This window comes from Schistocerca piceifrons, chromosome 8, assembly GCF_021461385.2.
Source record: "Schistocerca piceifrons isolate TAMUIC-IGC-003096 chromosome 8, iqSchPice1.1, whole genome shotgun sequence".
In the NCBI taxonomy this organism is placed as follows: domain Eukaryota; kingdom Metazoa; phylum Arthropoda; class Insecta; order Orthoptera; family Acrididae; genus Schistocerca; species Schistocerca piceifrons.
Window position 1 is genome coordinate 38238331 of NC_060145.1, and position 17601 is coordinate 38255931.

At 42.4% G+C, this 17601-nt stretch overlaps 1 protein-coding gene across 2 annotated transcripts in view; it reads left to right on the forward strand.

The window, feature by feature from the left end:
- Positions 1 to 17601, forward strand: part of LOC124712496 (translation initiation factor IF-2-like) — a 131966-nt gene that overhangs the window by 51004 nt on the left and 63361 nt on the right. The window contains exon 3 of one of the 2 annotated variants that reach the window (XM_047242791.1): positions 270 to 3667. The exons of the other annotated variant lie outside the window; for it this stretch is intronic. Within the exon in view, the coding sequence (XP_047098747.1) occupies positions 270 to 1467 (1198 nt within the window). The 3' untranslated portion in view covers positions 1468 to 3667. Of the gene's footprint in view, positions 1 to 269; positions 3668 to 17601 lie in introns of those variants that run through there. 2 annotated transcript variants of the gene reach the window in all.

A 17601-nucleotide genomic window follows, 5' to 3' on the forward strand; every position in this document is an offset into this window, starting at 1 on the left:
AATAGCATAGCTTTATTATATAAAATTTGCTTCAGGAATAAAGAATTGTCTATTCCTTGTACATTGTGGCCTTTTTTTTTGTGACTTGCATTCCTCGTCCTCACATCTGCTACAATAACCAGCATGAGTTCGTAAAAGGAAAGACTAGCGCATGTCAAGCATGTTGCATCCGTAGTGGTAGTCTAACTCCATGTGGCAAGGGTAGAGTTGCTCAGTCCCTCTGGCGCGCTGACGCAGTGAAGGGAACACCTGTGCCTGTTGTTCCCCAGGTCGCAGCCACCGCCGTGGGGCTTCCTCTACGCACCACAGCAGTTCAGAGCTCAACAGCCGGTGGCGATCCCAACTGTCATCCACCGAATACCGTCCGTCTACCAGCCGCAGCTCGCGCTGCAGCCAACGAGAGCTGCACAGAGTTTCCAATGGAATCCCCCCAGAGACGAAGGATACACCAACCTGTACACCATCGTCAACGGGGAGTTAGTCACTCCCGTCAGACACCCAGTGTATCACGTACCTCTCACTACCTCCAGGTTACCGATTAACAGGTCTCCATTTTCCCATTTTCCATCTACGATCTATAGCCAGCATGAGAACGATGGTCCCTTGAAGCAGTTAAGTGAATCCTCCGCAATTCAGAAAAGTTCAGCATACTGGGGCTCCGTTCAGAGTGAAGTGCCACTCGCATCTGGAGGGATATTTACTCCATTTAATGAAGCAAGGTACGATTACACAAAAGCCCAAAGCCCACCGCACCGTGTGGGCAATTTTGGTGTTCTGGGGAAACATGGGTTTGGCAACATATTCCAAAAGTCCAAACCGTTAGAGGCTATAGCAAGGAATTCAGATGTACCGACAAATTCAGATTACGTGGCGTCAGGAGGACCCAGCCCTTCCAAAGGAAGTGATGCAGAACGAAACTTGAACGAAAAAAGTTTCACTAATCAAAGCTCTGAGATTGAACTGAAGTTGGAGAAAACGTCCAATAAATCTGATACGTCAACAGACGTTAGTCATCCAATGGATCAGGGACTAGTACCACAAACAGAGAAATTGCCGGATGACAGCAAAGAAGTCACAAACCAGAAACAGCCAGCTCTTTTGGGACCCGCCCTGTCAAAGCTACGTGAGATCCTCGACCGACGGCCAGAGTGGAATGACTCGCAAGACCTCATGGACTGGCGCAAGAACTACACCGATCCGAACAGACCGCCTGGCACGACGACGCTGATTCTGAAGCCGGAAGCGGAGGCTGTGGCTGGCTGCAATGGTACCGCCATAGCGAACCCCATCTCACACGCCGTGGTGCCCATCGGACAACCGGTGGACGTCCACTTCGAACCCAGGGCCGTGGCGGTGGCTGGTCCCGGCGGAAAAGCCAAGGCGCATTCAGACCTGGTCCTGTCCTTTGTAGCAGCAGCTGTGAGTGAGGAATCCGACGAAGACGTCACCACGTCCTCACCGAACTGATGTTTCGACGACGACGAAATGTGCGTGATTCCTTCCGTCCTTAGCAGGAGCTATGTACAAATGACCTGATCATTAGAGCCTATATCCGAAAGGTCCAAAAATACTTCCAGCTCTCTCCAGCTTCGAGTTTACGGCATGACACAGGATGTATAGCAAGAGTTCTCGTGAACACATGCCAGTGTTTAGTGAAGGACAGTGAAGATCTACAGACATCCAACTCATAATTACTCATGATCAAAGGAGAAACATTTCTTTATAACAATATGGTCGGCATTCCTCAGAGTTCGTGGTTCTTCTGCTCTGTGTAGCATTTTTATCACCGGTGTACTCAGATGCTGCTAAGCATGATTGTAGACATGCCTGCTCCTTGGACTCCAATCAGGTTGTGAGGTTTGCTGGCAACAAGCCTCTGTTTACGTCCTAGATCCATTTCCATTTTCGACCAAACTCTCTCTTGCTCTGTTGACTTAGATCAAAAGAAAAGTGTCTCGAAACTTAATTGTCTGGATACCTAATCAGTCGGGATTCAAATAAGAATGCTAGAAAACCCAGTAATCAATTCATTAAGACAGCGTGTCATTAACTGGCGTTTTCCAGTTACTTATTCATTCTAGTATTACATTAAAAAGCAAAAGGAAAGGAATATGTCTTCGATTTTGAATGTCACCACTTGACTTTCCATTCCTAGCGATTCTAGGGGTGCCTTTCTTATATAGTGCCCAAGTCTGTTGTAAAACTGATTGCAGTTTCTCTAAGCTTTCGAGAGTTATACTTACACATTTTTTTTCCTTCCAGCGCAAGGAGTGTGCTAAGCCCACAGTATTTTTTTGCATCAATAAGTCGTATGTGTAGCAAAGTTGATAAAAATAACTCCAAGCGTTTCGATTTCATGAGCTACGTATGACTCTGTACAACACCAACATCCTTACTGATTAAATGTCATCGGCACTGTCACCAATCTGCTTATAAACGCCAAAAACTATGCACCTGACACTAATACCGTTCGTTTTCTACTATTTTTTGTTGTCACTGCTTCACCTCTTAATCCTACCATAAACGACCCGTACCTGAACAAAATATTTTTCATTCAGTAAGTCATATCAGTAACTAATTTGATTTAAACTGCTCCCAGCATTTCAGAGTTATCCACACTGTCACCAGCGTCCCATCCCCAAAAATAAGACAACTGTGCTCTGGAGCTCATAAGTGTACCAAGACGGCTGGATATGATAGAAGCACTCTAGAGCTATATTCGAAAGTAGAATGGATTTAAGGTGTAAATAATGGCGTTGTTGTGGTCTTGAGAAAAGAGTGTCTCACATCCTGATTGGCGTATAGGAAGCAAGCGTGTTTAAGACCATTTACTGACGGCAGTTAGGACAGCCGCCAAAAAGATGTGAAATAAAATCGGAAAAAATCCTGTGTCCTCTCAGATGGCTATCTGGAAATTTTTCTCCTGCCTGCTGGAAAAGACAGAAAGCTCAGGTCTCTTTCATTTCTGTTTTCTCAGATGTATGGCATTCCTTCATTTCTGTTCTCTCAGATATATGCCATGTATCTGTGTTATTACACATGTGTGGGAATTGGTCAAGATCTGGATAAGCAAATGTCATTGCGTAATGAAAACTGAGGACTGCAAGAAGTAGCAACAATAAATAGAACAAACAGTTTTAGCTGTTATTTTATCCGTGTCAGATGAAAGCGAGATCATTTGGTTCGTTTTATCGAGCGGCTTAATATGCTAGCAAAGACTACACGTTGACTAACGTTGTGATAATTATCTCAGACTCTGTAATATAATGAGAGACAATTCTACTCAAATGTCGATGACCTAATAGTGCTAGAGGGAAGACAATTGCTCAATATTGTATCGATGAACGCTATATATCTAAAAGTATTTTATAAAAGAGTTCCTATCTACTGTGAATAGTGTGCAATATCTCTAATTAGCTACGCAATTTATGTAGGTCAATCTAATTTTAGTTTTCCGTTTTAAAGTATCGACAGCAGTCCACCTTACGTGGACAGAAAGAAGTCTACATTAGCATTTGCAAAAACGTTCTTGCCCCCAAGGATGCGATTTATTTTTCTTTTGGCAGATCAAAATTATATACTATTATTTACTTTTATTATACTTTTTACCATCTACAATATAATGTAAAAAAATGACATTTTTTTATATTTCATTCACATGGTTTCTTTTTTATACTCTCAGTGTCTTCTGATTTACAAAGTTTTATAACCATTGACTTTATACGAATAAACAGTGTTATCACGGCATTCTAAATTTTACTTTAGATTGTAAGCTACCAAGTCATTTACCTTAATGAGTATTAGATGCTTACTAAACAAGAGCTACCAAACAGCTGGTATGAGAATGGTACGTGCAGTTAACACCTACTCCAGGAGATACTGAAAAAGAAAAGGGCTATGCGTATGAAAAAGACAACATTGTAGCGTGTCAAAATAAAGTCTTCAATAATATGTTGACAATGGAAAAAAATTACATACCAAATTTACTCTTAACTGTACCCCTTCAGACAGATGCGGTGTAAGTTGTTCCAGAAAGAGGTGAACTATTAAACTGAAACAGGTCAGACTGCCTAAGCCTTGAAGATTATACGAGTAAAACTTTGAAGTAATCCTTCATTCAACCATCACAAAAAGAAATATTTTTTATAGCAAGATCTCTTAGAAAACTATGTATAGGGTTCTTAAAAAATCGCCCCGGTTTTGATATATCAAATTATGAACTTTATTTTTCTTAAAACGTTCACAAAATACATAGACATGTTCAACACACCTTCTCACCTGTCACATCATGTCTGGCATATGAGCAGCTCCTCTATGCAGATAGGCAAGAACCGTCCCCGAATGTCTCTATGATGGCCGAATATAAATCATTGTACAACACTGTCTAGCCTACCATTATTCAGAAATCTTATGACAACGTGACCGACACAGTGAGACGACTCTGTTCCAGTCAAGCTGATATACGTGCAACATAACAGTTAACAAATAACACTGTTTCTATTGACGCTGTATACAAGTATTTTGCAACTTGTAGCAATAGGGATTGTCTGCTATGTAAGTAGTTTTATCAACCGCTGCCTCCGTGACTCCCCTCTTTTCGTAGAAACGCAATTGCAGCATTTTTTATATGACGCCTACCATGTGAGAGTAACACATTTGGGTGGGAGGGTAGCTTAGATCCTTTCCCAGCTCCCTCAAGCGAAATGCGAAATTTCATCTAAATAGGACTTCACCCGTGCTCGAGCTGTAGACAGGTCTCCAAAATAGCTCAAATAAGAGCAGTAGCAAATTTCGTTTATGTATTTGTAAGAGGGCGTGCTGAACTTTTTATTCTGTTCTAAATATTGGTTGAGGTATTACATATCATAGCAACGGCCTTTCCGCAGCGGATACAACGGTTCCCGTCAGATCACCGAAGTTAAGCACTGTCGGAGGTGGCCGGCACTTGCATCGGTGACCATCCGCGCCCCCATGCGCTGTTGCCGTTTTCTGGGTGCATTCAGCCTCGAAACGCCAACTGAGGAGATACTCGACCGAATAGTAGCAGTTCCGGTCAAAGAAAACCATCATAACCACCGGGAGAGCGATGTGCTGGCTACCCGCATGCACAAGTGAGGATGACACGGCTGTCGGTTGGTCCCGAGCGGCCACTTGTGGGCTAAAGACAGAGTGCTTTTTTATTACGTGTCATAGATTTACCGACTCTGTCGCTACGCTGGCACCAGTTGCAATCCTCTACCGCTAGAGGGCTCCGAAGTGTAGCGTTCAACATGGCGGCGAGTAACGTAACTTTGACGGTACGCGAGAAAGTGAAAGCTTGAATTCAAAGAATCCCTCCACACATCATCCCGGCTTGGCGCCATCCGATTTTCATCTGTTTGCAGAACTTAAAGAACACCTTCGAGGACTTCACTTAGTTAGTGATGATCTGGTGGAAGGAGACGTGAGGGTAATGCCCTGTCAACAAAGCCAAGCATTCTATAACGATGGTATCAACAGAATGGTATCTCGTTTAAAGAAATTAGTTGGTTGCCAGCGTGACTATTTTGAGAAATAAATATGTAGACATGACGAAATAAAGATGTCGAATCTTGATAAAGTGTGTCTTATTAAAAAAGCTTTACGATTTATCACATAAAAAATTCGGAGACATTACTTTTCAGCACGCCCTCGTAGCAATAGTACAGGAACCTTACTTTTCACTTTCAGTCGTAATGCCTTATTGGCTGGGAGACTTCGACGGATACGTTTAGCAGATAATGATTAACTGCTGCGTCAGTACATTTTACTGTTGGTTCTATAATGCGTTTTATTATTATGGCAGTTACTGTTTTTCTTTTATTTAACGCCACAGTCAGAACGTTCAACTGCAGATTGTTGCAAGTAATTTTATGATATCTTGAGTTCATCGTATAATGAGAAACGTTGGTTTAAAAAATTATCAGCAGCTCTCGACGGTTCTGAAATACGATATCTTCATTATAGAGATGCCTGGAATGAAATCCAGGACATAGGCGCGAAGACTGGTGATATGTATCTCCACGCAACCACTTCTCCTTCTCTTTCCGGCAAAATACCGGCGGCGAAAATTTCTTCCACCACTAGGATTCTCTGATAACGAAGGCGATTTAAGTCGTAGAGTTCCTGCGCCTGAAAGACTGTTTATGGGGCTGTAGGTAAAACTTAAAAATGTATTGTACTTTACAATCTCATTTCACCGGTATGAAAAGAAAAGGCTCACTGTCAACCAAACCCTTAGAGCTCTCGGTTTCTAAGCAAAATGAGTCTACTAAGTAAGTGTACGGAAATTTAATCAGCCGACATTCAATACTACATTAGGGTTAATAGAGAAATCACTGTTGCTAATTCTGCAGATTGGTTTCTACCCATGCCCCACTGCGATTGGGACTCAAAAGAAATGACAAACTCTATGATACGCGTCATATTATGGGTCATTTACTATTATTTATACTGTTGTAGTGTGTCCCTGGAACAATTTGACATGAGGCCAGGGCTTTTTACTTGTCCTCAACAACAATTACAGTATCCCGAAATAGGTAGTTTTGCACAGTGGCAGAGAAAAAGAAGGTACTGATGCGCCGCACATTGTTCTAAACAGTGCACAGAGTTTCCTGAAACACATCAAACAAGGATATAAAGTTGTCATTTTATGCTACTACCAACAGTTCTAACGAAGGAGGACGCAGATTTTCGGCTTGTGGTTCTCTCTACTGAGATTCTACTTGCAATGAGGTAAGTGAATTAAATAACATGATAAACATATACAAGAGTTCCTTAGGCAAGTTTCTTTTCAGTAAAACGACACGGAATTGCTTATCCGATTCTATACGGTTCAGATAGGAATATACGAAATAAATCCATGTGAACGGAACTATGATTCCAATGCTGAATCAATCTTCCACTGTGTAGCGGGATACGCACCGTGCATAAATTTAGAGCTGATTTAAACTATGTGCCTGACCAAGACTCGAAAGCAGAACGTCGCGTTAAGTGGACTGTTCGGTTACTGATCGACTTACTAGGCACGCCTCACGAACCGCTCACACAGCTTCGATTCTCTCAGTATCCCTCTATTATTTGCAAACAACAAAGAAGCGCTTAAAATCCTTATGAGAACTATAACTTTCTTCATATTATTTTGATATTCAAAATAAATCTTATCTTTTCAGGTCAAGCTAAAGATAGGAAAAAGTGAAAAACCTTAAACAACAATGGTAGTAATACTTTCTAGTGCTCCGTTCCCTTAGACTGAGATGAGGACCGCCTCCCGATACCGTTCAGTGGGAAGTGGATATATAATATGGTGATTCGGCGCTTCTTTAATCGAATTTGTGTTGCCAAGGCAACACAGACTGATGACTCAGTGCACATATTAAGTAGGCCTAACTTCTTCTTCCGACACGGCGCGCTGTTCAGATGGTTGTGTTTCGTTTCCTTTATGTATCTAGTTAGTTTTGAAACTTTTTTATATTCACGGCTGAGACTCATTGCGATCCCTCTGTTGATTACCTAAGTAAATTTAAGATCCTACACCGTCAAACTGAAATTCTTAAAACAATAGTATAGAAAATACCCAGGTTTCTAAACATAACTATTATACACTACTGGCCATAAAAATTGCTACACCACGAAGATGACGTGCTACAGACGAGAAATTTAACCGACAGGAATGAGATGCTGTGATATGCAAATGATTAACTTTTCAGAGCATTCACACAAGGTTGGCGCCGGTGGCGACACCTACAACGTACTGACATGAGGAAAGTTTCCAACCGATTTCCTATACACAAACAGCAGTTGACCAGCTTTGCCTGGTGAAACGTTGTTGTGATGTCTCGTGTATGGACGAGAAATGCGTACCATCCCGTTTCCGGCTTTGATAAAGGGCGGATTGTAGCTATCGCGATTGCGGTTTATCGTATCGCGACATTGCTGCTCTCGTTGGTCGAGATCCAATGACTGTTATCAGAATATGGAATCGGTGGGTTCAGGAGGGTAATACGGAATGCCGTGCTGGATCCCAACTGCCTCGTATCACTAGCAGTCGAGATGACAGGAATCTTATCCGCATGGCTGTAACGGATCGTGCAGCCACGTCTCGATCCCTGAGTCAACAGATGGGGACGTTTGCAAGACAACAACCATCTACACGAACAGTTCGACGCCGTTTGTAGCAGCATGGACTATCAGCTCAGAGACCATGGCTGCGGTTACCCTTGAAGCTGCATCATAGCTAGGAGTGCCTGCGATGGTGTACTCAACGACGAACCTGGATGCACAAATGGCAAAATGTCATTTATTCGGATGAATCCAGGTTCTGTTTACAGCATCATGATGGTCGTATCTGTGTTTGGTGACATCGCAGTGAACGCACATTGGAAGCGTGTATTAGTCATCGCCATATTGGCGTATCACCCCGCGTGATGGTATGGGGTGCCATTGGTTACACGTCTCGGTCACCTCTTGTTCGCATTGACGGCACTTTGAGCAGAGGACGTTACATTTGAGATGTGTTACGACCCGTGGCTCTATCCTTCATTCGATCCCTGCGAAACCCTACATTTCTGCAGGATAATGGACGAGCGCATGGTGCAGGTCCTGTACAGGCCTTTCTGGATACAGAAAATGTTCGACTGCTGCCCTGGCCAGCACATTCTCCTGATCTCTCACCAAATCAAAACGTCTGGTCAATGGTAGCCGAGCAACTGGCTTGTCACAATACGCCAGTCACTACTCTTGATGAACTGTGGTATCGTGTTGAAGCTGCATGGGCAGCTGTACCTGTACACGCCATCCAAGTTGTGTTTGACTCAATGCTCAGGCGTATCAAGGCCGTTATTACGGCCAGAGGTTGTTGTTCTGGGTACTGATTTCTCAGGATCTATGCACCCAAATTGCGTGAAAATGTAATCACATGCCAGTTCTAGTGTAATATATTTGTCCAATGAATACTCGTTTATCATCTGCATTTCTTCTTGGTGTTGCAATTTTAATGGCCAGTAGTGTATTTAGGCAGTGGAAGGATCCACCAGTTTCGCTGGAGAAAGTTTGCGACACTAGTGGCGTTGATACTACCCTGTGAAAGTGGCCCACAACAGTCAATCTTGGAGGTTGGCATAGAAAGCTTCGGATTTCATCTAAATTTGACACGGCAAGCAAACAGAGACCTTTTTATGCAAGGTAGGCCACTTTATAATGTAAATCTGGAGCTGATACGGATTGACGAAGCGGTAGGCAAATAGATCAACGAGCTGGGTACGGTCACAGATCGTTATAGGTGCAGAATGAATTTTTCATCGTTTTTCTATCGTTGCTGTCGTGCTTGTGGCCATGTGGTACGAATCATGTCTAACACACATTAATTCTCGTCATTAACGACACCTAAGAATTTTGAATTTTCCACCCTATTTATAACTTCGTCACCATATGTTACGCTTACCAGCGGTAAAATACCCCTAAATGTGCAGCACTCTATATGTTGTGTCTTTTTTAAAACTGACGGTGAGACCATTCGGAGAAAACCACTCAATGATATTTTCAAGAACGTTGCTTATCATTTTCTCTGTTTTTGTATGTATGCTTGGATTAATTACAATACTGTCCGCCACTGCTAGCTGAGTTTCATTGTAGCCATTTTTGTTACTGTTTTTGTGGAAAAAAAGTTAAAAAAAGAGTGGTCAGCGCGACGGAATGTCATACCTACCGGCCCGGGTTCGATTTCCGGCTGGGTCGGATATTTTCTCTGCTCAGGGACTGGGTGTTGTGTTGTCCTCATCATCTTTATTTCATCCCCATCGACAAGCAAGTTGCCGAGGTGGCGTCAACTTGAAAGACTTGGACCAGGCGAACGGTCTACCCGACGGGAGGCCCTAGCCACACGGCATTTCCATTTCAATTACAAATACAATTCTAGTGTCATCTACAAAAGGACTGATTTCTTAAAACTGCGTAGTAAACTCTTAAGTTTTTGAACTGACAGCTTCGTCTCTCTAAGTTTTGTATCAATTGATATTCTTTGCAACAACGCTACTGTTGTGCGGAAACATGCATTTGCGTTCTGCACACGGAATACGTTTACAAGTGTTTGATGATAAATCTACAGCTACCGTCTTCTGTTATGCTCCTTCCGCAACAGGTGTCTAGTTAATACATGTCATGTCTGGCCGTTCTGACTACCACACACTTGGCATCGGGCTGGCATAAATTTCCGCTAAGGCGCAGATGTGAGTCGAACCGCCTACACTTAACGCGTGATTCACGGCGCGTGGGGCGAATGCAGGACACGACGTCTCCACTGACATGACTTCACTCTCGATCAGACTAAGAGTAACATTTCGTACAGTATGAAACGGCACAACGAAAGTTTGAACAATGTCACTTGGTTTCATAGGTCTTTCGTCAGTTTTCTTGTTGATCAGTCCTTTCTTTGTTGGCTAACCGTGAGACGAAAGACGCAGATAATTTATAAAAGTTCGTATGTCGTGTGAGCGCGTTTTGGTAGGAAACTCAACTCTAAGATTCTATTATGGTGGTCATCTCATGATCAGTGATCAGGCAGTCACACTACCCTGTCTACATTACCAGTCTGTGTATCACATTTTAATAGATAGTGTATGCATAATAACATTTATTTAATTTACGTAAGGTGGATGTTGAGTTTAAGTTTGGAGGGTTTCTTTTTGTTAACAGGGGCTTATCGTAGCCGAAACATTCATCTCCATGTACATTCATCCCTGTACAGTCACTTAGTGGCTAAAATCAGCACTGTTGAGTTGCACGTATCCTCTTAGTTCAACAGCAAGTCTCGTTCCCGGCGGTAGCTTCGCGTTTAGTGGGCTCATTTTTTTTTCTGGGACGAATACGAGACGTAGACGATAATTTTCCAATATAAGTGCCTTTGAGAATGTGTAAATGGATGAAAAATTCTGTTGCAAAAAAAGAAACCCTCGCTCTTACTCTAGACCTAAACTGCACATCCACCTCACTTACAAAACACTCGCGGGCTTCTTAGCGTACGACCGCCAGACTGGCACACATTCGATGTACCGGGTGATCAAAAAGTCAGTATAAATCTGAAAACACTAAACTACGGAATAATGTAGATAGAGAGATTAAAATTGTGATACCTGCTTGGAATGACATCGGGTTTTACTAGAACAAAAAAAAAAAAACAATGTTCTCAAAATGTCCGACAAATGCGCGTCGTTTGGTGATGATCATGTGCTCAGCCGCCACTTTCGTCATGCTTGGCCTCCCAGGTCCCCAGACCTCAGTCCGTGCGATTATTGCCTTTGGGGTTGCCTGAAGTGTATCGTGATCGACCGACATCCCCAGGGATGCTGAAAGACAACATCCGACGCCAATGCCTCGCCATAACTCCGGACATGCTTTTCAGTGCTGTTCGCAACATTATTCCTCAACTACAGCTATTCTTGAGGAATGATGGTGGTCATATTGAGCATTTCCTGTAAAGAACATCATCTTAGCTTTGTCTTACTTTGTTATGCTAATTATTGCTATTCTAATCAGATGAAGCGCCATCTGTCGGACATTTTTTGAACTTTTGTATTTTTTTGGTTTTAATAAAACCCCATGTCATTCCAAGCATGTGTGTCAATTTGTACCTCTCTATCTACATTATTCCGTGATTTATTCAGTTTTCAAATTTATATTGACTTTTTGATCATCCGATAGGTTTTGCTTGCGGGACCTATCGAGGTGTCTTTCGTAATGCCAGCGGAGTGTCTCTTTGCACTCCAAATAAACCAGTTCTATAGAGGATGCGACTACATGTGCAGAAAATACACTCTAACAATAAAAAGCTATGCACCACGACGGAGTTATGCAAATTAGTCACAAATAGATATTCGTGTAGGTTTCGAGAGAAAATGTAAGACTGTAAACTATGGTGGCCGATGGAAGAACGTGTGACCCTGCAGCTCAATTTCGCCATTCAGATGGCAAGAATAGTAAAAAGGGGCATATCGACACCATGGCATGAAGTCTTTGCGAATTTCATTCCGTGTACTCAGTTGGACAGCAACTGACTGACGCGTGGACAGTATCCCTAGATGGCTTTTGAGCGAGGACGTGTAGTTGGGTTCAAAGAAGCCGGTTGGAGTAACCGGTGAATCGCTCAACATTTGAGATTGGCAGAAATGGATGAACCGTGGCCGAACATAGTGTCAGGAAGGAAGCAGTCAACGTAGAGAGACGACAGAACAAGAGCACTGAGCAATCGTCAGAGATGCACTCAGAGTCCCAGATTCATCAAATGGTTCAAATGGCTCTGAGCACTGTGGGACTTAAGATCTGAGGTTATCAGTCCCCTAGACTTCTTGTTGTTGGTGTTGTTGTTGTGGTCTGCAGTCCTGAGACTGGTTTGATGCAGCTCTCCATGCTACTCTATCCTGTGCAAGCTTCTTCATCTCCCAGTACCTGCTGCAGCCTACATCCTTGGTCTCCCTCTACGATTTTTACCCTCCACTCTGCCCTCCAGTACTAAATTGGTGATCCCTTGATGCCTCAGAACATGTCCTACCAACTGATCCCTTCTTCTAGTCAAGTTCTGCCACAAAATCCTCTTTTCCCCAATTCTATTTCCCCTAGAATTAGAACTACTTAAACCTAAGGACATCGCACACATCCATGCCCGAGGCAGGATTCGAACCTGCGACCGTAGCAGCAGCGCGGTTCCGGACTGAAGCGCCTAGAACCGCTCGGCCACAACGGCCGGCCCGGATTCATCATTATCATCGATCCGACATCGCTTGCAGCGCCTGTCCTGGGCTCGTGACCATGTTGTTTGGACCCCAGATTACAGTAGAACTGTTGCGTGATCAAATGAGTCTCGATTTAAGATGGTAAGAGCTTATGGTAGGGTTCGACAGTGACCAAAACGATCATTAATAGGCGGCTCATTCAAATAGGGCTGAGTTCACGGCCCACCTTGCGTCTACTGTATTGCCCTCTGAATGCCAACAAGCCCGTTGGCAGTGGTGTCGGACACATTCGGCCTGTAATCTCACTCACCTACCCCAGTAAATGACATTACAGGTGGAATGTGTCTTCGGTGACAACCCGGACATGGGTGGGATACCAACCTGACTGTCGCCGGGCATACGGCCCGAAACCTGGAATGATGGTATGGGGTGCCGTTTTACTTCATAGCACGGCCCCTTTGCTTGTTAACCGCAAAACCACTACAGTACAGACGTACGTCGACGATACTCTGCTCCCGGTGTTGTCGCCCTTCATCGTAAGCCATTCTAAGCTAAAAATTTCAGGAAGGTTATGCCGGTACACCCGCCCATGGTCAGAATTTCTACTGCTTGTCCTCGTGCGTTGTACACCCTAGCTTGGCCAGCAACGTCTCCGGATCTCCTCGCAAACTCAGAACGATTGGAGCATTACGGCAGGTCCCTCCAACCAGCTTTGGATTTTGAGTACCTAACGTTCCAATTGGGCAGAATTTGCCACGACATCCCTCAAGAGGACATCAAACAGCTCTATTAATCAATACCAAACACAGAAGGTCGAAGATATAAAGTTAGTTCGTAGTAAAAATACTTCTGTTACTGATAAATCAGAAATATGTACAGTATTTAACAATCATTTTCTGAGCATTGCTGGTGAATAAAATAAAAATTTAGTCTCTACAGGGGATCATATAACCCTCTTGGCAAATGCCTTTCCGGGATTGAGGTCTGAAATACTTCTCAGTGATACAGACAAGGGGGAGATTGAGTCAATAATTAAATCACTAAAAACTAAGGACTCTCATGGATAGGATTTAGTGCTTAGCAGAATACTAAAGTATTGCACTGCACATCTTAGCCCTGTACTTAGCTATACTTGTAACTTTTCCTTTAAGGACAGTCAGTTTCCTGAACGATTAAAGTACTCAGTAGTAAAGAAGCTTTATAAAAAGGGAGAAAGGGATAATGTAGAAAATTTTAGATTTATTTCTATGCCACCAGTGTTTGCTAAAGTTATTTACAAGTTTGTTCAAATGGTTCAAATGGCTCTGAGCACTATGGGACTTAACTACTGTGGTCATCAGTCCCCTAGAACTTAGAACTACTTAAACCTAACTAACCTAAGGACATCACACATATCCATGCCCGAGGCAGGATTCGAACCCGCGACCATAGCAGTCACGCGGTTCCGGACTGCGCGCCTAGAAACGCTAGACTACCGCGGCCAGCAACAAGTTTGTGTACATAAGGTTAATTGACCATTTTATATCACAAGATTCGCTACCAAATGTACAGTTCGGCTTTAGAAGCCGTTTAACAACTGAAAATGCAATATTCTCTTTTCTCTGTGAGGTACTGGATAGGTTAAACAAAAGGTTTACAACGCTAGGTATTTTTTTTATTTATTAAGAGGTTTGATTGTGTTCGTGTTGACCACAAAATATCGCTCCAGACACTGGACCCTTACGGAATACGGGAGTAGCTCACAATTAGTTCACCTCTTACTTCAGTAACAGCCAGCAAAAGATCGTTATTGACAGTGTTCAGAATGGCTGTGATGTGGGGTCTGAGTGGGGTACAGTCAAGTAGGGGTGCCACAAGGATCAGTGTTTGGGCCACTCCTGTTCCTTATTGATATAAATGAAATGGTTGAAATGGCTCTGAGCACTATGGGACTTAACTTCTGTGGTCATCAGTCCCCTAGAACTTAGAACTACTTAAACCTAACTAACCTAAAGACATCACACACATCCATGCCCGAGGCAGGATTCGAACCTGCGACCGTAGCAGTCCCGCGGTTCCGGACTGCGCGCCTAGAACCACTAGACCACCGCGCCCGGCTATTGATATAAATGATATGCCCTCTAGTATTACAGGTAACTCTAAAATATTTCTGTTTGCTGATGACACTTGCTTGGTAGCAAAGGATGTTGTGTGCAACACTGGCTCAGTTTCAAATAGAGCAGTTCATGCCATAAGTTTATGGCTTGTAGAAAATAAACTAATGATAAATCTCTGTAAGACTCAGTTTTTACAGTTTCTAACACACAATTCAACAAAACCTGAAGTTTTAATTTCGCGGAATGGGCATATGATTAGTTAAACTGAATAGTTCAAATTGCTACATGTTCTGATAGATAGTAAACTGTCATGGAAAACCCACGTTCAAGATCTTGTTCAGAGACTTAATGCTGCCTTTTTACTATTCGAATGGTCTCTGAAGTGAATGATCGTTCGGCACGAAAATTAGTCTACTTTGCTTATTTTGATTCACTTATGTCATATGGTATTATAGTTTGGGGTAATTCTGCCCATTCTAAAAAGATATTTTTGTCTCAGAAACGGGCGGCTCGGGCAATAAGTGGTGTAAGATCACGAACCTCTTGTCGAGCACTGTTCACGAGTCTGGGTATTTTGACGTTGGCCTCTCAATATATATATTCCTTACTGTCATTTCTTATTAACAATATTAGCTTATTCCGAAGAATAAGCAGCTTTCAGTCAGTTAATACTCGACAGAAATCAAACCTGCATTTGGATCAGACTTCCTTAACTCTAATGCAGAAAGGCGCGCAGCATACTACAAGCTACCACAAGAATTCAAATATCTTTACAGTAATCTACGCGCTTTCAAATTGAAACTGAAGAGTTTGCTCATGGTTCACTCCTTCTATTCTGTCGAGGAGTTCCTTGAAAAATTAAGCTGGTTCTTGTTGACTGCGTTTACTTAAACTTACGGCTTAATATTTTTCGGTTTCATAAACATTTTATTTTTGTCTGTTATTAGTTTTATGTTGTAATTTCATGTACTGACAAGCTCCATGACCTTGGACATCCGCTCATCAATTTGGTCCTACGGAACTCGACGTGTAAATAAATAAATAAAACAAATAAGGATCAGAGATGTACCAACACGTTACTGAGTTTCTCAATTTCTGAAGCTCTTTCTCTTGAATAAATCTTCCAGTTTTTCTGAAATTGTACTCATCTACCGATTTCCTACGAATTCTGATAATTCCTTAGTGGCGCGTCGTTCCTCTTTCTTTTTTTTTTTCAGAGACAAACATAATGAGCAGTTCATAATTGGAGCTTACAAGCGCCTTTGAGGAGATACAGAGGACTGAAGTTTTTAGTGTGACAAACCTTTCTTGCAGAAAAAGAAGCCCTCACTCTTACTCGCTTACTCGAGACGTTAACTCCACGTCCATCTCACTTACAAACCGCTCTCAGGCTGCTTAGAGCACTAGGCCAAGGGCTGTCAGTCTGGTACAGCTCTGATGTAGGTTTCGCTATGTTAGCGGAGTACCTCTTTGCTATCCAGATAAACAAGATCTGTAGTGGATGTGACTACAGGCAAAGAAAATAATTATACAGGATGAACCCACAACTCTACGGCTGGCTCGATACAGAGTATTAACGCGATTTTGATTTTCTGGTTTATTATCCCCACTTACCTTCATTTTCTGTGGGAATAACTTAACAACAATAAAAGAGTACGAGTTTGTTTTTTTAGGTCCTGAGGTGTTGGTTATGCCTGAAAAACTCCAGAGGAGACGAGTAAAAATAAGAAGTTAATGAATTATGATACGGATTATTTTTAAAACACCAGTCAATTACCTCCCGAAAGAATTCAATGATTATCTCAAAAGTCAACGTCCTTCATGCATATCTCGTAATGGCAGCGGCGTTAAAATAAGAGAAATTGGATCTGCTAAAGTAATTTGCTTTCAGTCGTTCTTCCCGTGAGCTATTCTCAGTGTGGAAGTGGAAGGTTCGAGAGAGATATGGAGACATGATGGCTACACTGTCTGACCTTCACCACACACCGGACTGTCACTTTCAACACAAATTTGGATTTGAAACTGTTGCCCATTATTGATTTCTCGAAATCAAACGGACCAACTCGGACATAAATGAAGAAACGTCCACTTAAACCTTCAGACAGTATGTAATCTCCCCACGGAAAATTACCCTCTACCACGCAATAATTAATAATGGTCAACCAAATCATCCACATGTATTTACGTTTGAAAAGTATCTGATCAGATTTTCTAGTAATATATGCGCCGACAGCTCGTCGACGCCAAGGTATTTTTCTAGTACGTTTATTCTTTGGAACAAGAGAGGTACAGAAATGTATGCTCCATGGTTATTATAGAGAGAGAGAGGAACAGCTTCGGAAGTATCGGTTGGAAGATTGTCGGATTGCTAAAGGAGATTTATTTACTCTTCTTCGCTAAAGCGAGCTAGGAAAGTTTGTGCCGCTAGCGTGATAGATAAAGAGAAAGAAAAACCTGTAAAAGAAAATTACATGAGACTTGAAACCAACAGAAAACGGAACATGTACGGAAATGGATTCAATATACAATTTTCCTCGGAAATAAGGTTTGTGACCATTTTATTCTAGAGTGAATGACGAATGAGTTCTCTGTCTGAACCATTGATGATTGTCTGGGCCCTGTAATTAATTGGGAAGTTTCAGCTGTGACGAAGAGAGCCTGCAATCTCTGAGTTTTTTGAAATCGTCCAAAAAGGCTTCGTCCACATCTGAAATGTTAGATCTGTCGTAAACTGAACGAATTGTTCAAACGATCGATTTTCC